The following is a 24,608-nucleotide window of genomic DNA, read 5'->3' as shown; positions in this document are numbered from 1 at the left end:
CACCATGGGTCCATGTGTTCTCATCATTCAGCTCCCACTTATAAGTGAGAACATGCGGTGCTTGGTTTTATGTTCCTGCATTAGTTTGCTGAGGATAATGGCTTTCAACTCCATCCATGTCCCTTCAAAGGATGTGATCTTATTTCTTTTTTTGGCTACATAGTATTTCATGGTGTATATATACCACATTTTTCTTTGTCCAATCTATCATTGATGGGCGTTTAGATTGACTCCATGTCCTTGCTATTGTGAATAGTGCTGCAATGAACATACGTGTGCAAGTATCTTTATAATAGAATGATTTATATTCCCTTGGGTATATACCCAGTAATGGGATTCCTGGGCCAAATGGTATTTCTGCTTCTAGGTCTTTGAGGAATTGCCACAGTGTCTTCCACAATGGTTGAGTTAACTTACACTCCCACCAACAGTGTAAAAGTGTTTTGTTTTGTTTTGTTTTGTTTTCTCTGCCACCTTGCCAGCATCTGTTCTTTTGACTTTTTTATAATTGCCATTCTGACTGGCATGAGATGCTATCTCATTGTGGTTTTGATTTGCATTTCTCTAATGATCAGTGATGTTGAGCTTTTTAAAAATATGTTGGCCACATGTGTGTCTTCTTTTGAGAAGTGTCTTTCATGTCCTTTCCCTACTTTTTAATGGGGTTGCTTGTTTTTCTCTTGTAGATTTATTTAAGTTCCTTATAGATGCTGGATAGTAGACCTTTGTCAGATGGATAGATTGCAAATATTTACTCACATTCTGTAAGTTGTCTGTTCACTCTGATAGTTTATTTTGCTGTGCAGAAGCTCTTTAGTTTAATTAGATGCCATTTGTCAATTTTTGCTTTCGTTGCTATTGCTTTTGGGGATTTTGTCATGAAATCTTTGCCTGTGCCTATGTCCTGAATAGTATTGCCTAGATTTTCTTCTAGGGTTTTTATATTTTGGATTTTATATTTAAGTCTTTAATCCATCTTGAATTAATTTTTTATATGGTATAAGGAAGAGGTCCAGTTTCAATTTTCTGCATATGGCTAGCCAGTTCTCCCAGCACCATTTTTAAAATAGGGAATTGTTTCCCCATTGCTTGTTTTTGTCAGGTTTGTTGGAGATCAGACGGTTATAGGTATGCGGTCTCATTTCTGGGTTCTCTATTCTGTTCTATCAGTCTATGTGTCTGTTCTTGTACCAGACACATAGTTTTGGTTATTGTAGCCTTGTACTATAGTTTGAAGTCAGGTAGCCTGATGCCTCCAGACTTGTTCTTTTTGCTTAGGACTTGCCTTGGCTATTTGGGCTCTTTTTTGGTTCCATATGAATTTTAAAATACTTTTTTCTAATTCTGTGAATGATGTCAATGATAGTTTAATGGGAATAACACTGAATCTATGAATTACTTTGGGCAGTATGGCCATTTTCACGATATTGATTATTCCTATCCATGAGCATGGAATGTTCTTCCACTTGTGTCCTCACTGATTTATTTGAGCAGTAGTTTGTAATTCTCCTTGAAGAGGTCCTTCACTTCCCTTGTTAGCTGTATTCCTAGGTATTTTTTTTTCTTTTTGTAGCAATTGTTAGTGGGAGTTAATTCATGATTTAGCCCTCTGCTTGCCTGTTGTTGGTGTATAGGAATGCTAGGGATTTTTGCACATTATTTTTATATGCTGAGACTTTGCTGAAGTTGCTTATCAGCTTAAGTAGCTTTTGGGCTGAGATGATGGGGTTTTCTAAAGATAGGATCATGTCATCTCCAAAGATAATTTGACTTCCTCTCTTCCTATTTGAATGCGCTTTATTTATTTCTCTCGCCTGATTGCCCTGGCCAGAGCTACCAATACTATGTTGAATAGGAATGGTGAGAGAGAGCATCCTTGTCTAATGCTGGTTTTCAAGAGGAACAGTTTCTGCTTTTGCCCATTTAGTATGATGTTGGCTATGTGTTTGTCATATATCACTCTTATATTTTGAGGTATGTTTCTTCAATACCTAGTTTATTGAGAGTTTTTAACAAGGAGGGATATTGAATTTTCTCGAAGGCCTTTTCTGCATCTATTGTGATAATCATGTGGTTTTTTGTCTTTAGTTCTGTTTATGTGATGAATCACCTTTATTGATTTGCATATGTGGAACCAACTTTGCATCCCAGGGATGAAGCCAACTTGATTGTGGTGCATAAGCTTTTTGACATGCTGCTGGATTTGGTTTGCTGGTATTTTATTGAGGATTTTTACATCAATGTTCATCAAGGATATTGACCTGAAGTGTTCTTTTTTTGTTGTATCTCTGCCATGTTTTGACATCAGGATGACGCTGGCCTTCATGATAGCTTCTTAGAATGTATTTAGGCTCCTTTCCTGGTTTAATACATGTTGAGTTTGATTATGGCCCACCTGCGTTTGAAAACTGCATGTATTCACTCTTCCATATATCTATTGGCAAAGGCCTGTTAATGTTTTCATTGTGATAAAGTATACTTAACATATAATTTGCCATTTTAACCACATTTGGGTATACAATTAAGGGGTATTAAAAACATTCATATTGTTTTACAACCATCACCACCCTCAATCTCCAGAACTTTTTCATCATCCTAATCTGAAACCTCTCATCCTCTCCTCTCTCAGTCCCTAGTAGCCACTATTCTACTTTCTGTCTCTATATATTTGACTGTTTTAGGTATCTTATATAAATGCAACCATACAGTATTTGTCCCTTTGTGTCTGGCTTATTTCACTTAGCATAATGTCTTCAAAGTTCATTCATGTTGTGGCATACATCAAAACTTCTTTCCTTTTTAAGGCTAAAATGCCATTTTATGTATATATTACTCTGTTTACTCACTCATCCATTGATAGACATTTGGGTTGCTTCCACCTTTTGCCTATTGTGAATAATACTGCTGTGTACACTGGTGTACAAATATATGTTTGAGTCCCTTTCAGTTCTTTTTTGTATATACCTAGAAATGAAATTGCTGGATCATATGGCAATTTTGTGTTTAATTTTTTGAGAAACCTATATACTGTTTTCCACAGTGGCTCTACCATTTTACATTCTCACCAGCAATACATACGGCTTAAGATTTCTTCATGTCCTCATCAACACGTATTATTTTGTTTTTGATATAGCCACCTTAGAAGGTGTGAAGTGATATCTCATGGTTTTGATTTGCATTTCCTTTATGACTTTTTTGTGCTTACTGGCCATTTGTATATCTTCTTTGGATAAATGTCTATTCAAATTCTTTGTCCATTTTTAAAATTGGATTTTTTTGGTTGTTGTGTTGTAGGAGTTCTTGATATATTCTGGATATTAAGCTCTTATCAATATGTGATTGCAGATCTTTTCTCCCATTCCTGGGTTGTCTTTTTACTCTGTTAATAGTGTCATTTGATGCATAAAAGTTAATTTGGTAAGGTCAAGTTTATCTCTTTTTACTTTTGTTGACGGTGCTTTTTGTGTCATAGCCAAGAAATCATTGCTAAATCCAGTGTCATGAAGGTCTCCCCCTGTTTTCTTTTAAGAGTTTTATAGTTTTAGTTCTTCTTTTTAGATATTTGAACCCTTTTGAGTTAATTTTTGTATATGGTATAAGGGTCCAGTTTCGTTCTTTTGCATGTGTATATCCAGTTTTTCCAGAACCATTTGTTGGAAAGACTGTTCTTTCCTCATTAAATGCTCTTTCTGCCCTTGTTGAGAATCATTTGGCCTTGTTGAAAACTATTTAACCATATATAAGGGTTTATTTCTGGTCTCTCTATTCTATTCCATTGGTCTATATGTTTATCTTTATGTCAGTACCACACAGTTTTGATTATTGTAGCTTTAAGTGTTAAAATCAGGAAGTTTGTGTCCTGCAACTTTGTTCTGCTTTTTCAAGGTTGTTTTGGCCAGTTGGGGCCATTTGAGATCTCAGGTGAATTTTAGGATGGGGTTTTCTATTTTTCCAAAGAATGTCATTGGGATTTTGATAGGGATTATACTGGATCTGTGGATCACTTTGGGTAGTATTGTTATTTTAACAATATTCTTCCCAACTGGGTGCAGTGGCTCATGCCTATAATTCCAGCACTTTGTGAGGCTGAGGTGGGAGGATCACTTGAGCCCAGGAGTTTGAGACCTGCCTGAGCAGCATAGTGAGACTTTGACTCTACAAAAAAAGCAAACAATTAGCCACACCTGTGGTCCCAGCTTCTTAGGAGGCTGAGGTGGGAGGATTGCTTGAGCCCAGGAAGTCTAAGCTGCAGTGAGTCATGATTGTGCCACTGCACTCCAGCCTGGAGACAGAGTGAGACCCTGCCTCAAAAAAAAAAAATTTCCTCCCATCTATGAATGTGGGATATCTTTGTATTTATGTCTTCTTTCAGCATTGTTTTGTAGTTTCATTATACAAATTTTTTGCCTCCCTAGTTAAGTTTATTCCTAAGTATTTTATTCTTTTTGATGCCATTATGAATAGAATTGCTTTCTTAATTTCCTTTTCAGGTTGCTCATTGTTAGTACATAGAGATACACAACTGTTTTTTTGCACATTGATTTTTGTATGCTGCAACTTTGCTGAATTTGTTTAAATTTTTGGTAGAATTTTTAGGGTTTTGTACATGTAATCTGTGAACAGAAATCATTTTACTTCTTTCTTTCTCATTTGGATGCTCGGTCTATTGTTTTCCTTAAAAATTTTTTTTAAATATATATTTATTATACTTTACATTCTAGGATACATGTGCACAATGTGCAGGTTTGTTACATATGTATACATGTGCCATGTTGGTGTGCTGCACCCATTAACTCATCATTTACATTAGGTATATCTCCTAATGCTATCCCTCCCCCCTCCCACCACCCCACAACAGGCCCTAGTGTGCGATGTTCCCTTTCCTGTGTCCAAGTGTTCTCATTGTTCAATTCCCACCTATGAGTGAGAACATGCGGTGTTTGGTTTTTTGTCCTTGTGATAGTTTGCTGAGAATGATGGTTTCCAGCTTCATCCATGTCCCTACAAAGGACATGAACTCATCATTTTTTATGGCTGCATAGTATTCCATGGTGTATATGTGCTACATTTTCTTAATCCAGCCTATCGTTGTTGGACATTTGGGTTTGTTCCAAGTCTTTGCTATTGTGAATAGTGCCGCAATAAACATACGTGTGCATGTGTCTTTATAGCAGCATGATTTATATTCCTTTGGGTATATGCCTAGTAATGGGATGGTTGGGTCAAATGGTATTTCCAGTTCTAGATCCCTGAGGAATCACCACACTGTCTTCCACAATGGTTGAACTAGTTTACAGTCCCACCAACAGTGTAATAGTGTTCCTATTTCTCCACATCCTGTCCAGCAGCTGTTGTTTCCTGACTTTTTAATGATCGCCATTCTAACTGGTGTGAGATGATATCTCATTGTGGTTTTCATTTGCATTTCTCTGATGGCCAGTGACGATGAGCATTTTTTCCTGTGTCTTTTGGCTGCATTAAATGTCTTCTTTTGAGAAGTGTCTGTTCATATCCTTCACCCACTTTTTGATGGGGTTGTTTTTTTCTTGTAAATTTGTTTGAGTTCTTGTAAATTTAAGGACTTCTCTGCATTGGTTATTCTAGTTAGCCATTCGTCTAATCTTTTTTCAATGTTTTTAACTTCTTTGCGATGGGTTCAAACTTCCTCCTTTAGCTCGGAGAAGTTTGATCGTCTGAAGCCTTCTTCTCTCAACTCGTCAAATTCATTCTCCGTCCAGCTTTGTTCCATTGCTGGTGAGGAGCTGCATTCCTTTGAAGGAGGAGAGGCACTCTGATTTTTAGAATTTTCAGTTTTTTGTTCTGTTTTTTCCCCATCTTTGTGGTTTTATTTACCTTTGGTCTTTGATGTTGGTGACGTACAGATGGGGTTTTGGTGTGGATGTCCTTTCTGTTTGTTAGTTTTCCTTCTAACAGTCAGGACCCTCAGCTGCAGGTCTGTTGGAGTTTGCTGGAGGTCCACTCCAGACCCTGTTTGCCTAGGTATCAGCAGCGGAGGCTGCAGAGCAGCGAATATTGCTGAACAGCAAATGTTGCTGCCTGATCGTTCCTCTGGAGGTTTCGTCTCAGAGGGGTACCTGGCCGTGTGAGGTGTCAGTCTGCCCCTACTGGGGGGTGCCTCCCAGTTAGGCTACTCGGGGGTCAGGGACCCACTTGAGGAGGCAGTCTGTTTGTTCTCAGATCTCAAGCTGCATGCTGGGAGAACCACTACTCTCTTCAAAGCTCAGTTGGAAATGCAGAAATCACCCATCTTCTGCTATACTCACGCTGGGAGCTGTAGACTGGAGCTGTTCCTATTCGGCCATCTTGGAACTGCCCCCCACTTTAAAAATTTTTAAATGACACACAAAGATGTATTGTGCAAAACATATTTTGAAATGTGTATACCTGTGGAATGGCTTAATTAAGCAAATTAACATGCACTACCTCACTTATTTTCTGTGGTGACAACACTTAAAATCTACTCTCTTAGTGATTTTCAAGAATATGATATATTGTTATTAACTATATAGTCACTGTGTTGTACAATAGATTACTTCAACTTATTCCTCCTATCTAATTGAAATTTTGAATCCTTTGACCAGCCAACATCTCTCCAACCCCCCGTTTTCCCCCAGGGCCTATTAATTTTTATGCAGATATTTTATATTTTTTATTTTGCTCTGTTAGATGTCATTTTCTGGGGAGATTTGCTAAATCTCCTACTACACTTGTGGATCCCAGTTACTTTTAAAAATTCCAGTGTCATTGTAAGCCATATGTTCTTGAAGACATATGGCATTTGAAATCGACAGTTGGTATCTGCCAACCATTGTTAGTGGGATACATGCACGACATATTTGTTGAACGAACGTTTCTTGAAAATCCACTTTGTGTATGGCACTCAAGAGGCAAAGATCTTGAAGGTTGCAGTTGAGAGAAGGGAATCCGCACTGCCACACAGATATGAAGTTGTGTAATGTAGTAGGAGCATGAAGATGTTCAATTAGAGAAACGTATGTGAATTCTTGTACTGTACTTACCGGTATATAATTCAGGTAAGTTACTTAATCTCTCTGCTCTTCTAGTTCTTCATTTGTAAAATATGAATAGTTTTTACCTACTTCACAGTATAAGTAAAGCTGCTCACACAGTGAATTTTTTGCATCACAAGCTGTATTTATCTAAAACATAGGTTGATATTGTCTAGCCCATGGGTTATAGAAACACAGAAATTGGGTGACTGACTTTGCTAGGATTGGGATGATCTACATTTATCAAATGCCAATTGTGAATTAGGGAAATGAAGAGCCTCATCATGTCCTGGGCAACACAGGTAGAAGGTGGAAATATAGAACCTAAACCTAAGTTGGGCTGTTCCAAAGCTGTTGCTCTCCTGAGCTGACATTAAGCTGGGGCTTGAAGAATAAGGAAGATGCATTCAAAGTAGAGAGAACAGCTTTTGCTAAGTCACAGAAATATGGAAGCCCATGTTATGTTTGGGGAACACTGAAGACAGCCATGCCATTGATAAAAAGTGGTGAGAGTTAAGATTAGGAAATAAAATGGGATCCAGTTTAAAATGCCTTCCCATTTTGGATTTCAGTCTCTAAGCAGTGAAGAAATATCAAAGCATTTTGCAGAGTAGAGACACATAATGTGCTTGATGAAGTAGAGAGAGGAAGGCTAGAGTATGACCTGTCAGTTGAAATTGAGGCTTCTGGAAAACTTGAAGCAGAGATATGCAGACTGGAGGTGGAGCCATGGCAGTGGAAAAGTAAGAACTCAGGGTAAGGCAGTACTATTGCTCAATCTGGAACTTTTAGCAGGAACCCAGGCACCCCAAACATGGCTTAAGTTCTCTAACTAGACAGAGCCAGTTGTTTCCTTAGTTATTTGAAAGTACTCTGAAATTCTTGCATGTACTGCATGGATTTAAATGCTAAACTTTGGCCTCTGCAGTTTTTAAACTAAGCTGGACATCTAAACTATGAGGAAGGTAACTTGTCCAATTAAACAAATCTGGCTTTGCCTTCATTGCTGCAGGTATTTGATTCTCTCTCAGGAGTATGCACACAGAGTTCAGAAAATATAACTGCATTGACCTGATGTTGTTTGAAGCTCTGTACACTTGAAGGAAGGAGGAGGTATTGCTTTCAAAGGCTCTTCATGTATTCATTCAGCTTGGATATAGGGTGGGATAGAACATTAAGGAACTCAGGAGATTCTGTAACTTATTTAGGGCAAAGAGCAAGATGGGTGATAGCTAATCATTGAGCACACATAGGATATGCGTGGTTCTTGGATGCTGCGTAGTTGAGAAACGGTCCTGCCCTATCCTTGAGGAACCTACTATGCTGGTAGGAACATGAAAGAGGGGAAACTGGTGAAACACAGACTTCTAGCTGAAAATGACTGAATATTTTGAGAAGGGGAAACATGTCCTACAGGTTGGCACAGAGATGGGACATGGGCCTTGGAATGACTTTGGAATCTGAGTCCTCCTGACTTTCAGTGTGTCACTGTGGCCGTTCTTCTCTTTCTTGAGAGTTATAATTGTGTCTCTTGTTGTCTCTGGCCTCATCTTTACAGTCTGTGGGGTGTTCACCCCTCATTTGCTCTCTCTGGTGTCCACCAACCCCTCCCTTGCCATTGCCTTTTTCATCCTCTCTTACCCTCTGGTTAGCATTTTTATTAGAAAATGGAAAACTTCAGTGATTATATGGAAGAACTGTGTCCAGCTGCTCAAACCCACCCAGTTTCTGTTTTTAGCTTCTCCACCACTTAAAAATAAGCAGCATCAGGTCCCACTTGCCAAGCCTTTGTCACAGTCTCCAGCAGCCATTCCTCCGGCCATCTGCTCCTCCAGATGCTCAGCCTGTCCCCACCTCCCGTCTCAGCCCCACATGCAGCCCCTCTGTGGATGAGTGAGGGGCTGGCAAGCCCACAGCCTCCAGCCCGACTGTGTCATCTGCCTCCCTTCCCCATGTATGTTTCTAGTTTTGCTTTTGACCCACATTCCTGCAGCCCCCCATCCCTGGCTTGTTTGCCCCCACCAATCCTGTGATTTCCAGGGAAAGGATGCTGCCTGGAAAAGAGGGATGAGTTGCCATGGAGATTTGAATATACACAGGAAGCCACGGACACCTCACACCTGGAAGTACAAACGAGTTTGACATAAGTTTAGTTTAGCCCTAAGGTTTAGTTGGTTTGGGTTGCACTCCTTCCCTTTGGAAGTCAGTGTCTTAGACGGAAGTTTAAAGCCAAGTATTGCCATAGCTGAGTATTGTCGTGACATTCCTCCATCTCATCTCAGTCTCTTGGATCACAGGCAAACTACTCAGAGGAATTGGAGGTCTGCCCTAGGCCAGTGTTCTGAGGGGCTTGCTGTAACCAGGCCAAAAGTCTAGCACCTGCCCTTGCACCTGAAGAGTGGGTATATTCACATTCACAGGGAGAGAAACTGCCCCGACCCACCCCTCTGTCATGTACCGTAGAGACCATGTGGAGAACTGGTCACCCCTGCCTGAGAACAGAGTGATTCTAATGTGCCCCACCCCCCATTCTTCCTCTTTCTTCTGGATTTCAGGAGTGTCAGGGGAGGAAGCTTGGAATTGGTGGCTACACCTTGCCTATCTGTGGCCGGGGGCACAGGAGGCTCCTCCTCACTCTCCATGTGATGCCACATGGTGGGCAGGATAGGAGGGGCCTAGTGGTTGAATACTGTGAAGGAACATTCCCTGCCCTGGGATGCATTTCTCTGGGTCCCAGAGGAAAGGGGGTGCATTTTTGGCATTACTGCTAATGCCCCCATAGACCAAGCAAGAACCCTGCTCTGTGACGAATGTAAGGGAGAACATTTCGGCCTTTCTCAACAGGGCTCTGCTGACCTTTTGGGCAGGACGGCTCCGTCCTGCACATTGCAGTGCGCTTATTATCCCTGGCCCCTGCCCACCAAATGCCACATTGCCTTGTAGTCATTGAGACAACCAAACACGCCCAGCAACTTTTCAAACATCTCCTGGGGGATAGTGCCACTCTCATTTTTCTTGCTGCCAGGAAATCAGATTGCTACAGACTAATCTACACTCTGAGAAGAGACCGGGACCAGACCAGAGCTCTCTTTTATCCTGATAAATTCCTATTAATGAAAATCAAATTCTATTTGTCCATTATTGCCTTAGCTGATGAACTTGGCAACTCTCTTTGTCATACCTGATGGCTTTTCACTGTCTTCTGATATTCCCCCATTTCGTTTATAATTCTTCAACATGAATTCTCTTGTCAAGGGAGTTTTCAAGTATCTAAGCCATGAGGATGGTGACTTAACACATGAGGCATGCCTCCCACTCGTGAGGCTTGCATCCCGGTGATGAAGGACCACAGGGGTAATCGCTGTAGGACTATGGAAAGGAGAGTGTAAGACAAAAAGCCTTTAAAGTGGAGGCTTTGGCCCTGTGGCCCTAGAGATTCTGAAAGTTAGATTTATTGATGTAGCTGGCTGGTCAAAGGGAATATACCCTCTAATTTTGTCCATATGACCTGTTTCCTCCTGGGAACTTACCCCGAGAGCTTCTATAAACCAGTAGCTGAGCCAGGAGGTTCCCAAGGTGGAGAGAGAGATCCCTGATGTCAAAACCATCACCTTTCAAAATGTCCAGAGAATACAAAGAGGAGAGATGGATTGCAGCTGAGACTCCTGTCCCCTTTGCTGTTAGTTATTACCCTCTTGTGGATGAACCTGACAGATCCCACCCCCTTTTCCTTTCCTGTAGCCCATCATTCTTTTTCCCCACTGTTTCACTGTGAAAAGGAACAATGCTCTGTTCATTTTGCTGCTTATTGGCATGGCTAGTTTTGTCAGAGGATGAGGCTGTTGGTTAAAATTAGGTTTTTGGATTCCTTGATCATCGTCTATTTTGTCTCCTACCCACTCACCCTGGGGGATAATCAAGAATTGCCTATGGGCATCTTGATTTCTCCTTTAAATCCTTTTAGTTTGATTCTAACAGGCTGTGCTTTAACATTCTTGCTTATTTAATTTTTTTTTTAATTTCTAAATTTTTAAAAAACATTTATAAAAATTGAATTATAGTCATTCATTTCAGATTTTAGCTGCCCCCCCACTTCCTATCTCTGAGATCAGCAGCTCCTTCACAGTTGGTATGATTTTGACTTTTTTTTTCCTAAGTAGATATAGGAATTTATGGAACCATGTAGCTTAGAATATGGGGATAATCACAGAATCAAAGGAAGAACGGTAGGAGCTGGGGCCTCAGGGCTGGACAGAGGAGTCCTATGCCTCCAATACACGCTGTCTGTTCTTACCTCCCTTGGCCCTCAGCTCCTCCTCCTGCCGTGTCCAGTCCTTACCCTGCCCCAAGTATCAGCTCCACAGTCCTGCTTAGCAGCCCCATGCAAAGAGAGTCTTCCTCTCTCAGTACCTCTGTTGATTTTTTAATAATTGTAATCACTTCCCACAAAAGAAGAGCCACTTAGCTTAACAAGCTATGTGCACTCTCGGTAGTTGATGTTAACAAAGGAAAAATCACACAGGGCCTCTGTGTTCCCTTCTCAGGATGTGAGGCTGGGGGAGACTGATAGGGTTAGAACAGAAGTGGTGGAGTGTCAGACTCAGTGGATCCCTTAGGAATCAAATGTCTTGTTAGTAACCACAGTATCTGGAGAGAATTACTTGGACGCATTTATGTCAATGAAGACAATTCATATTTTCTTAATCCATTCTGGATCTTCCTCTGTCTCCCAACTTCCTCTCACCCTGCCTCCCTAGTTACTGCTAATTGAGTCAGTAATACCCAGAAAATATCTTCCTCTGCTTTAGAATGCAGAAAGTGGTAGATTAATGTCCCATTATTCTCAGAGGTGAAGAGTGCTGAATAATAAGCCTGCTCCTTCCCCATTTCTCTCTCATTAACAGTTTTCACACCATGTAGTTATCTCGTACCAGGTCTTGTCTGACAGTGTCCTCTTGTACGTGCCTGTGGCCTCCTAGAGCAGGGGCAAGACTAGAGGTAATCTTGCCTGGTGGCCTCTAAGTAGAGACACCCTACATCACTGGAGAGCATTCCAGAACAACCATGATCGGGCAGACATCTCACTGTCCACTGCACAGCTTCTCTGTGAGCAGGCTACACTTGCGTCTGGCAACAGTAAAAGCACGTTCCACAGTGATGTTGGAGCAGTGAGCCGTGGGTGGGGAGATGGGGTGACAGAGGGTAGCAGCCAGATCTGAGAGTTAAGAACAGACTCTGGGGCTGGCAGGAGAGAACAGGAGGAGTCAGAAATTCATTTCTCTAGATGGAGAGGACACTGACCATGATTCCAAAGCAGTCACAGGAGATTCACAGCAGGGCCGCATAATAAGTAAGCCTCTTGCTGAAGACTCGCCCTCCAATTTAGTCCTTTTTGCCTGTCATGAATTGCATCGGCTGCTGTCATTGAGTCATTCCGAGTTCTGTTTGTAATTGGAACACAGCTGAAATTAGGGTGCACATGACCCTAGAGATGTGTGGGTTTCTGGAGGATATTCGGGAAATATCTCCAGACCCTTTGCTCCCTCTTTCTCTGTGCTTATCAGATACCCTGGGCCCTGCAAGTCCAGCTGCTGTGCTGTACCTGGTTCTCATTCTGAACACACGGTCCCTTGGGGTGGTCCCCGTGCATGTGCTGATAGGGCTCGCACACTCCAGCACGGCAACCTCACTCGGAGGGGCTCCCAGAACAGTCAGGATAAAGGCTTTGTTTGCTTTATTAAATCCCTGGGAAAATCTTAAAAGGAGAAGTGCAATAAAGAGCTAGGAAGGACAAGTGGAATTCTTTATTGTAATGCTGTAAAACATCCCTCCAGCCTTGAGTATTTCAGGCACGCCGATACACTTCATCCTCAGTGCCGACGTGTGCCGCGGGTGAAGTGTGGGCCTGAGCTCTGATTCCAGCAGTAGGCTCGGCTCACACTGATTGTCCTACACTCTTATTATGAGATTGCTCTTAATAGCATGTCAGGTTTAGGGGGTGGTTGGATGGCTTCCCAGGGTCAGTGTAACTGGCCCAGGGGATCATGCTGATCTTGACCTAATTCCATGGAGCTATATATACTAGTTATCACAGACAGCAGTTTGAAGTTCTTGCACCTGTAGGTTTACATGCAGAAAGCAAGTGGAGGTGGGAGGGCTGCGAAATCCTAACTGGCTTCAGTGCTTGTATTCTACATGTCAGAGGGAAGCCCTCGCATTTTGTTCCACCTCAAAGAAACAACTTGGGGTATGTCACTTCTTTCCTTAGGGTAGAATGAACATGGTGCAAGAGTACAGTTTTGTTTTGTTTCGAGACACGATCTTGTTCTGTCACCCAGACTTGGAGTCCTGTGGTGTGATCATGGCTCACTGCAGCCTCGAACTCCTGGGCTGAAGCAATCCTCCCACCTTAGCCTCCCGAGTAGCTGGGACTACAGGCATATGCCACCATGCCCAGCTAATTTTTAAATTGTTTTTGTAGAGATGGTATATCACTATGTTGCCTAGGCTGGTCTTGAACTCCTGGGCCCAAGTGATCCTCCCACCTTGGCCTCCCAAAGTGTGAGATTATAGGCATGAGCCGCCACGCCCAGACAGGAATTGAAGTTTTGAGAGCTGTTTAAATAATGACCTGGTTTGGGCTCTGTGGGGAGGCATCCTGGGCTGGTGACAGAGAAAGCTGGATGGTATCTTAGCCCCATTTTTTCCACCCTTGTCATGAGATGCTTTCTTGCCATTTTTCCCGTAGGCCCGATACTTCTCCCCACAAGCTCGCCGTCGATTCCACGCTGCCCTTGCTTCTTGTTCCACCTCGATGCTGATCCTGTCCAACCTGGTATTTCTTGGGGGCAATGAGGTTGGGAAAACCTACTGGAATAGGATCTTCATACAAGGTAAGTTGCTTGACAGTGCTGTTTTCAGTCAGTTTCTTGTTTTCCATGTATGCAGATGGGATCATACATGGGATGGATGGGATTTGGGGGAAGTCATTCATTGTTATGTTCATGGTATGTGACCTCTAAAGTACCAGCCAGGAATAATTTCCTAAGTTTGACTATGACTTTAAGTGTCCCCTGTTTTTGAGGTACCCCATATCTCCTGTATGTGATACTTGTTTAACACCAAAAGGTATTATTCCAGCTCTCCCAAAGTGTATATTCCCTTCCATTACACTATGTTTCCAATTATTTGATATTTCTTAATCTTTCCTACTGCTGTGGTTGAATATTCCCTTCAAAACTCATGTTGAAACTTAATCCCCAATTGGCATTATTAAGAGATGAGGCCTTTAAGAGGTGATTGGATCATGAGGGGTCTGCCCTCATGAATGGATTAACCCATTCACGGATTAATGGGTTATTATGGAAGTGGGACTGGTGACTTTACAAGAAGAGGAAGAAAGACCTGAGATAGGATGCTCAGCCTCCTCATCACGTGATGCCCTGTGCTACCTGGGGACTCTACAGAGAGTTCCCACCAGCAAGAAGGTCTTCACCAGATGCAGCCCCTTGAGCTTGGACTTCTCAGCTTCCATAACTGTAAGAAATAAATTCCATTTCTTTATAAATTATACAGTTTTAGATATTCTGTTATAATCAACAGACAACAAAGACACCTACTGTCTGTGGGTCCTAGCCTGCAATATACTGCAAAATCTAACCTTGTTTTGTTTATTGCTCTGAATGTCCTACTAGGAATCTGCCCTAGAAGCTTCCTTGTGCTCTCCTGAAGCTGTGGGCATGGCATCTGTGTTTGCCACAGCTCTTGGTTGTGGGCATTTTTGTGTGAATACTAGGGGCCAACCTTATGTTTAATGTGCATTAAATAGATAATCTGAATATCCAAAGCAAAACCATACTTGCAGCAGGTGAACTGCTACTGTGTGGGAGTTGTCAAAATATTCTATTAATAATTGATCGTTGTTTATTTATGGTCACCATTTCCCTTGGGCTGGGACTGAGTTATATCGTATCTATAAGAGAATTGGGAGATTTGGAACTACTCATGGTACATACTACTATAGCCAACTTGCTACATCTTAAAAGAGAAGATCCCTGCTCTGTTCCCTGCCCAGTGACACAGTCTTGTGCTTTTGCTTTGGGAAGCTTTGCCAAGTGGTGATGACATAACTCTGCACAGCTGGCCCATTATCTCCACATCTGGGTCCCTGAGGAGGCAGCAGTGCTTTTGCTGCAGCTCTTTTCACACCAGAAATAACAGCAACACAGCTGCAGTATTCCAGAATGGCAGACCATGGGCCTAAACTGTGGCAGCCTTGGGTGAGCCAGGCTCAAAGGGCCAAGAGAGAGTCCTGTTCTACTTTAATCTTGTCACTAAAAGACCCCTCTTTGATCTTGTTTTCTGTGCGATGTTTTAGCTGATAGTTCCTGAAAAGACCACGTACTTTCTAAGCGAAAGCTGTCCTTTAATAAAGATGAGAGATAATAGGGTATTAAGGATCTAAAGATAAAGGTGGGTTACAGCATCCTTTACTTTTCTTGGCTCCTCTCACAGAACCTAGCACAATGATAAGAACATTGTGACTTGGTGGGGGGAAAGTGCGGACTTGGTTTGCTTGTCACATAATGAGGAGGCTCTGATTTTCGCTTCCCTAAATCAAATGCATTGGATGTTTGCTACTTGCGAGGCACTGAGAACACAGAGATGAAAAAGGAAGCTCACACGAATGTGGGTGCCAAACACACAAAAATGTGCAGTAGATTCAGGGAATTGCTCTGCTGGATGTATGAGTGAGTTACTGGAGGTCACAGGATAGAGTAGCTGACTTTCCACAGAAGATGGGCTTTTCAGAAGAGGTGGCATTTGAATTGAAGTAATAATTTAGGAGTTTGCTAGGTAGAAAAGGCAGGCATATCAGGGAAATTAACACTGGCTGCTTTGTGTGAAACTCCAAAATCTTAGTAATTTCTCACCATAGAAGTTTGTTTCTCTGACAGTTCAATACAAATCCAGTGGCTTTTTCTAAGCAGTGACTCCAGGACCTAGAATCTTTGTTTTGATTCTCCACTGTCTTGTCCTGGCATCATGGAGGGGAAGAGAACATGAGACTGGTGCATGCACCAGGTGCTCAAACATGTGACATTTCTGCTTACATGTCATTGGCCAGAGCCAGTCATATGACCAACCCAAGTACAGGGCAGGGGTGTGTAGGGAAGCATGCAGATATCAGTGTGCACCAGCTATCTATGGCACAGCAGGAGAGGCACATGGGCCTGGTCAGAAATGCCCAAGAGGCAGTTGGAAATATGAGTTGGAGAAGATGGTGGGACCAGTGATTGAGATGTGTGGGGGTCAAGGGCGTAAAGATTGTGTGTGAGGCCAGGGGAGTAGACACAATTAACCATGGAGCTGTGTAGAATGAGAAGAGAACAGGTGGGAGAAACCCCAGGGAATGCTGGTATTGAAGGGGGCAGAGAGAAAGGCAGGAAGATCAAAGTGTGACTTGCCTGACATCCTATGGAGTTAACCTCAGTCACATGGGATTGGGCTCTGAAAACCCGGTCTGCTGCTGCCTCATGGGACCAGCTATGGTCTATGACTGAACGCACTATTTGTGTCCTCCTTGGACTCAGGTGCCACAGCCCTGGGAACTCTGATTCTATAAAAGTGGAGGGCTCTGTGGAATCATCTCTCTTCTGGGTTCTGAGGCCAGAGAAACTCAGCTTAGAAGGCTTTTTCTATGTCAGTGATTATCCAAATGAGCCTGTTTGCATCTCTGCTGGTCTGTCCCATGGGCCTCCTGAGTCAGGGAATGTCTGCTGGGGTTTTGGCAGTTGCTGCTTCGTCTCTTCCTTGCTGTGGGTTTTTGTCCCTGAAGGATTGGGTTTAGATATCTCTTGGAGGAAAGTGAACCAGATGGTGCCCAATCTCCCATCCTGGAGAACTCTGGATTTTATTTCATAACTAATTTGACTTGATAGAAGATTAATATGAATATTCATGTTTTAGGGAAAAAAATAATGAGTCTATACGATGCTCCCTCAGTCTCTGCTGGGGGTGTTCATATGTGAGCTTTCTAAAATTAAAAACATCTGAATTCCGAAACTCATCTGACCCCAAAAAGTTTAGTTAAGGGATTGTCAAACTGTATATGGAGTTGTTGACAAATGTGCACCTTTGACAGCCTTGTAGTCTTGGCATCTTCCCTGGGACACATGATCAGTTCCTGTTGCTCCAGAGCCCATCTTTACACACTGAGGAAATAGAGTGAAGTGAGTGAGAACGCTGACTTTAGGGATGGAGAGCATTTAAGCTCAGTGTCTAGATTTCCAGGTTTAAGGGAAAGGTGGCCCTTCCCTCTGCACCTTGATGGGTTGGGACCTGCTGCAGCAAGAGGGAGGAACCACCGACACCACATCCCTCTAACAGGTCTCACCTCAGAGTCCTGGAAGAGCAGGAAGGGGCAGACGGGTGTCTAGGAGATAGGGATTATTGAGGAGATTTGCAAACACCTCACAGCTAATGGGGTGTGGATACACATGTGTCTTAAAAGATACACCTCGTTGTTTCCCAGGGAGCCCTCTCCTGGCATCACTGATGTGCCTAGAAGTATCTCATGATTCGCCTGGAAAAGTTGTCTTAAAATTGGTATCTTCCTGTCACCAGTTCACTTGAATTTAGCCATAGATTTGTTTGCTCTAAACTACAAAGTTTATTTTAGTGATTTCCATGAAAATGTCTGTCCTGGTCTCTGTGGGTAATATGGGTGATATGAGGCTGTAAAAGCAGACCCTTCCCTTTCTGTTGTGCACCTGCCCTGCTGTCTAAAGAGTGGAAGACAGAGTCTGAAGGCAAGGGATAGAAATGCTCAGTGGCAAACCTAGGGCTCTGGTAATGTGTCATCCACAAAACAGTTTTGGTCAGGAAGTGTTACCTCTGCTGCTGAGGTTGAAGAAGTAGTGTTCAGTTTATTCAGCAGAAAATAATGAATCTATGTTTTTGCTTTAAAAAAAAAACTCCAAATTTTTACTATTGAAGTTTACTTCAAGCTGCTTGAGGAATATGCATATCTAGGGCTCACAAACTTTATTTGAAAGACTTAGCTGGTCCATGGATCTGAGAAGGATATGGCTGGAGATTTGGTCCAAATGCTGTTCTAGGAGGAACTCTGCCTGTGTCATGCTTTGCAGAGACCAATGCAGGTTGCTTTTTACAAGCCCTTTGGCTCTCAGAAGCACTTGTTAATAGAAGGAGCTTTCTCATGCCTACCATAAATCTTTGACATTGAAGCATAATATCTTCAATAAGCAGCTGAATAGAGCTCTGTAATTCAAAGGTAGCAATGAGTTGTAACTCCAGATCAGCAAGGCCAGTCCCCATAAACCAGCTGTGACCTAAGCATCTTGGCAGTGATCTCTCCACCGTCCTGGGGTAATGAGGAGAAAAAGTATTCAAGGGGGGTGTTTATACACTGGGAATATATCTGGCCTTGAGAGGGCAGAGAGCCTTATAATGTTTGTATGGGTGCAGAATGGTGCTTCTTCTGAAAAGTCTGCCTGCTTTTGTCCAGGGAAGCCATGGACTTTGTTTAAAAAAAAGAAAAAAAAGGAAAACCAAAACATTTCCCAAGTGGTGGGGCCTGGATCACTGGGGTGATCCAGTGATAATGTTGCAGTGACAAGAGCTTGGTAGAGATGTGGCATCCACCACACATTGCCCTGTCTGATGCCTGATTACACACACACACCTGTACACACATGCACACGTACACACATGGATGTTTGTTTTTCCTTCTATTATCCGATCTATTTTGGCAAGCTCTGCCTTAACACTTAGCTCCTGGAGTGACCCCATGCCAAGGCAAGGAGAATTTGGTTCTTTTTCCCTCTAGATTGCAATGAGAGAGGAGCTGGTAATTTTCTTATGCAGGTCCCCATATTTTCTTGCTATTTCTAGCTGAGAGAAGAGAAAGCATATTTTCTCCCTGATTACTAGCTTGTCTGAGCAGTTTATTTGTCCCCTAACTCAAATGGTTCTGGACAGGCATTTTATTTAAAGCTGAACTGGAGTATTGCACTAGAGATTCTGGAGGGTTGTGATTAAATAGAAACTCATTCCCATCATATCTTCTTAAATTCTTGGGATTAAAAATTTCATTTCTGATGAAAGAGGACAGAGGGCAGGTGTCGGTGTCTCAGAGGCCATCCTTTCTGATGACTTTGTTTCACGGTCTTTCCTAGCCCTTCCCTCTAAGTGGAGTTTTCACTGCTATCATTGGTTGTGTCTCTGCCTCACTGGATCCTCTGAGAGTTCTAGAAGAGTTTGAGAAGCAGGTGCTTCCTGTGCATCATACCTAAGGGTGATGAGATTGACATGTAGATGTAGGTTAGACAGCCTATCCATGTTTACATCATTGGTCCATTTATGACCATTCTTGGAATCTGAATGTCAAGACTTGCAGAAGCCTTGGTTTCTTTACTGTATGCCACATAGCCAGCCAGAGGCCTTGGGCATTAGTTTTCCTACAAGTAATTCCAGCCAAGTCAACCAGGCATAGAATGTGAGGAATAGTGAGTGAAAGTCCTTATTCAGAAGTGCACCTGGGGTTATGTTAAAGCTGAAACAAATTCTAAAACACCCAGGAAGGGCTTTCAACCAGAGAACACTTAAATCTTTTGTGCTAGGTTATGGAAACTTTTTCCTGCTAATCAGAGTTTCCAGGGCACTGAACCCTGACCACTTGCTGTGTTGCCACATTGGTTCCCTATGGCTACTGTAACAAGTTATTACAAACTTGTTGGCTTAAAACAACACAAGTTTATTTTTCTTACAGTTGCGAGGACCAGAAGTTTGAAATCAGTCTCACTGGGCTAAAGTCAAGGTGTTTCAAGGCTGGTTCCTTCTGGAGGCTATAGGGGAGAAGCTGTTTCCTTACCTTTTCCAATTTACAGAGATGGGTTTCTTTTGGCTCATGCCTTCCTTCCTTCCTCTATCTTCAAAGCCAACAGTGTAGCATCTTCAAACCATGTTTCTTCATCTCTCTGCTTCTGTCACACATATCTGCCTCTTGTCTTGCTGTCTCCTCCTGTTTCTGTTTTTTTTTTTTTTTTTTTTTGAGACGGAGTCTCTGTCACCCAGGTTGGAGTGCAGTGGCATGATCTCGGCTCACTGCAACCTCCGCCTCCAGGGTTCAAGGTATTCTCCTGCTTCAGCCTCCCGAGTAGCTGGGATTACAGGTGTGCACCACCACACCCGGCTAATTTTTGTATATTTAGTAGAGACGGGGTTTCACCATGTTCGTCAGGCTGGTCTTGAACTCCTGACCTCATGATCTGCCCACCTCAGCCTCCCAAAGTGCTAGGATTACAGGCGTGAGCCACCGCTCCTGGCCTCCTCCTCTGTCTCTTATAATGACCTTTGTGATTCCATTGGGCCTGCCCGGATAGTCCAGAATAATCTCCCATCTCAAAATCTCTCATTTTGATCACCTTAGCAAGGTCCCTATTGCTGTGTGAGGTGACTGACAGGTCTGGGGGCTTAGAGGGTGGGCATCTCTAGAGGAGCCATTACTCAGCCTACCGCAGCATGCTGACATGGGCAATTGCTATGGTGAGAACACCCCTTGGTGACACCACTACCATAGCTTCTTTCTAAAGAGATTTGGTTATAATAGCAATTTGGATGTGCCACTAGCCTCCTTAAAATGTGAATCTCCCTGTCAAAAGAAATAATACTTAAATTTCACAGAAGGACACAAGTGAGATTTGTTATCTTCAGGGAATTTCAAGGGTGGTGTTGAGGACTGCTGCAGTTTTGCCTGCTCAGTGTTTGTTTCCCATTCTTTGGTAACAGCCCCCTGCTTTTCCTTTGGGAACAGATCTCTCCCACCCGCTCTCAATCTGTGTGATTCAGGTGGGGCACACCCTGTATCTAAGATCTGCAAGCAACATGCGACCCAGGACTCGCCAGGCAGTAGGGTCCATCTCCCTGTGTGATACAATTCCAGAGCTTTTGCTGGAACTATTGGGAAGCAGAAGCAATCTCTCCTTTGGAGTGTGGAGTTGTCAGGATGCAGAGCTGGAGCTGCTGAGCCCTCTTGTCTTCCTAGTGGACAGCCATGGAGGCGGGGGGCCAGCTCAGAGGAAGGTAGAGCTGCAGGATGGAAACTGAAGCCATATAATTTTGAGCCCCTAGATCGAGGAATGCCTGAAGCCAACATATCTTTGTATTTTTCTGTTACAGGAGGTTTATTTTTATTTTTTTTACTCAATCCATGTTGGGAGACAGCATTCCAGGGCTTTCCTGTGTTTCTGCATTTCTTACAAACAGAGGTACTGGCTACATTTGCTCCCAACTATTTTTCCTGGAATATTTGTATAGAAAACACCTCTGAATTGTCCAGCTACTAAGCAGCAATATCAGGCGAGATTATAAGCCCTTTGACTCCAAATCCGACTCTTCTCTCTCTGCTCTGTGAGGCCTAAATCATGACAGGCAACCACTGTTTACACCATGAACCATCCCTGGGTGTCACTATCAGAGACAGTCTAAAGTGCCTGGTTAATTGTTCTGATTCTTAGTACTTCTCCACTGAGCATGTTGGGAGGGTGACAAGAGTCAGACCTTCCAGCCTCTGGGGCTGATAGACCAGCCTGAGGCCTGCTAGCTGGATTGGCACTGACCAGTCTACACACCTACAACTCTTTATCCGAAGCCTGCTCAGTTGGTCAAGGACTCTGGCTTCCCTCTTTAGATTTACTCTGACATTGCATTAGATTGCTCCCAAGCCCTGTTTCCAGTGTAATTACTCTTTTCCAGACCAAGAAAGCAGTGGAAAGAGGAAATCATTTTGTTTTGGCACACAATTTCAAAGACCAGGGAAACAGAATTATCTCAGGGTGGCTGTCATAAGAGCTGAGGGCCTGTGACTGTCACATGTAAGGGCGGCGCTGGAAATGCAACAAAGGACAACAGCATGGCTGGCTGTGGTTCTTGTCTTTGCAGTGAAGATCAGAAAGTGGAATCCAGGGGACCTTTTCCTTGCCTCAGGAATTCTATCTGGCATGATGGTCATTTATCTTGAGTGTAATTAAGGCACTCAAATCTTTCAGTTAATATTCAACAAATGAGAGCGAAGACTATACAAAAAAACTTTTCATTATCTTGAAACAAAGACAGAAAAAAGCAAATCCTGTTTTGTCAGCACCTGTTTGGTATCATGTAAGATTGTTGAAGGGTCAGAGCTTCCAGCTGACACCTGTCAATTGGGCCAAGTTGGGCCATTTTTCTCTGTACTAACCTAACTCTCCCAGCTGCCGGTGGCTGCCCTGATCACATTAGCTGCTGCTGTGGAGTATTCTCTCTAAGGGGAAGCTACTGAAAGGGGAAAGCATGGAAAAGAGTATGTTACGGTTGAATTGTGCCCAGCCGATGAAGTCCTAACTGCCAGTACCTCAAAATGTGACCTTATTTGGAAATAGGGTCTTTATAGAAGTGATAATGAAGCAGCATCGTTGTCTGGGGTAAATACCCGAGGTTTGTCATCTCACAGCAAGGAAATCGAGTACACGGACACACAAGAAGTGGGTTTAGGAGTGGAGGTTTAATAGGCAAAAGAAAGAGAAAAGGGAACAGCTCTCTGTCTTGAGGAGGTGATGTCTGATTTACATAGGGCCCAAAGGTTGGTTGGACCAGGTGTGATGTTTACATGGCATGAGGAAGCTAGCCTGGCTGGTGCCATGTCACCTGCTCATTACTGTACACATGGTTGGCAAAGAAAAGGGAAGATGGAGCCACCATTTTGGGCATGCCTACTCCCCCCATAGCCTCTTTCCTATTGGCACAACTGCTGGCATTCAAACTGCCATGCCAGCTTCCAGCTTGCTTGTCTATGTCTGCAGTTCGATTTTACAAGCTGCTCTTTGTTAGAAAATGGTTTGGGGGCTGCTTTTCATTAAAAGGAAAACCTTACCGAGGACTTCCTCACTGTCTGCCTAAATAATTTCTTCTTACTTCCTATATCAATAAGTTAAAAATGAGATTATTAGGGTAGCCTCTGGTGTCCTTATAAAAAGGGGAACTTTGGATACAGAGATAGACATGCACAGAGGAAGATAATGTAAAACCACAGGGACCCAGGCGGCCATGGGGAGATGGAGGCAGGGATTGGAGTGATGCTGCCACAAACAAAGGAACACCTGGAGCCACCAAAAGCTGGGAAGAACAAGGAAGGCTCCTCCCCTCCACGTGTTGAGGGGAGCCTGTCCCTGCTGGCTCCTTGATTTCAGATTTCTAGCCTCCATAACTAACAGACACTAAATTTCTGTGGTTCTAAGCCACCTGGTTGGTAGTATTTGGTTCTGGCTGCCCTAGGGAATGAATATAGGGAGGATTCTGTTGTGTGGAGTATGAAGTTGGGGTAGGGAGAGGTACTGAGATGGGCTGCCAGTGACTCTTCCTCACTGTAAGAAACAGTTCATGAGTCCAGCAGCTGGAGGACCTGAAACGCCCACTTCAAATGTTCAGGTCCACATGATGGTGAGACTTTGCTGTCTGGGCATGGGCCGTAGGACAGACATTCCAACAGTGTGAAGTGAGGATGGGAGTAGTCAAATGCCCGGTCACAGCAATGTCACATGGTTATCCAGAGGCACAGTGAGGGCCCTGGGAGGTGAGGAGCAAGGAAAGCCAGCCTTCTGGTTGCTGGAGAGCCATTGTCTTTCACAGGTGATCCAGGTCAGGCAAGAGCAGGGATGTGGTAGGTGAAGGCAGGTGAGCAGAAACAGGGCCCCACAGTGAGTGTCCCGGATGCACCAATAAGCCACTTTTAAAACAAAGCCAAACTTCCAGCCCCCACCTGACTTCATATTTATCTTCTCCTCTTCTGCCCTTCTCTAACCCCTGACATTGATTACACAGGAAGCAGCAGATAGGAATAACTAGCCTGGCAGTGTATGTCACCGTGTGTCAGGCTGGCAGATTGAGGCTTCCGGGCAGGGCAGGCAGAGATGATACTCCACTTGAGAGCCGCCCTGCATCCCACCAACCCAGGGCCGAAGCCTTTGTCCCCTGGGCGCTTGCTGGCGCATGTGCCCGCAGAGCCTCTCTGCGCCCTTTTATTCTCCTCTGGCTATTGTAGCGTGCCAGCAGCTGACCACTCTTGCCCAGAGAAGGAGGCAGCTGCTAATTTTAGCCCTACTTAGGTCTCCAGGCAGCACATCTCAGGACTTAAAAAAATATATTTTTTGGTTACATTTTTACACGACCTTGGGAAACAAAAAATTGGGAAGACTTCACCTGATATCAGTAAAATGAAAAGGGAAATTTAACCTTTTGTTTTAAAAAAGTTATTGTATTTCTTTGCTGTTAGAAATCTCCTGGGGCCGGGGGCAATGTCTAAGAGAGTTAACTTGTAACCTGTGGCTTTTAGTGGGGTAAGAAGACAGACAACTGAGTGCTAAGCCACGGGATAGAACATTCTGCCCAGAGAGCACTAGGAAGATGTTTCTGGCCTGCTTGGGGGAGGCCAAGCCACCCTGTTGATGACAAGGGAATGTGGATTTTTGCTTGGTAAACCTGATTTCCGTTTTTCCCCATTGTTTACATGTTGGGTAGATG

At 43.3% G+C, this 24,608-nt stretch overlaps 1 protein-coding gene across 5 annotated transcripts in view; it reads left to right on the top strand.

Moving 5' to 3' along the window:
* The window catches only part of HHAT (hedgehog acyltransferase), a 348,408-nt gene that overhangs the window by 278,317 nt on the left and 45,483 nt on the right, over window positions 1-24,608 (top strand). For all 5 annotated transcript variants that reach the window (XM_063597338.1, XM_003814206.4, XM_003814203.4 and 2 more), the window contains one exon: window positions 13,780-13,924. In XM_063597338.1, coding sequence (XP_063453408.1) covers window positions 13,780-13,924 — 145 coding nt within the window. The remainder of the gene's footprint in view (window positions 1-13,779; window positions 13,925-24,608) is intronic.

This window comes from Pan paniscus, chromosome 1 (genome assembly GCF_029289425.2).
Source record: "Pan paniscus chromosome 1, NHGRI_mPanPan1-v2.0_pri, whole genome shotgun sequence".
Taxonomy (NCBI): domain Eukaryota; kingdom Metazoa; phylum Chordata; class Mammalia; order Primates; family Hominidae; genus Pan; species Pan paniscus.
This window is presented reverse-complemented; position numbering and strand designations above follow the sequence as displayed.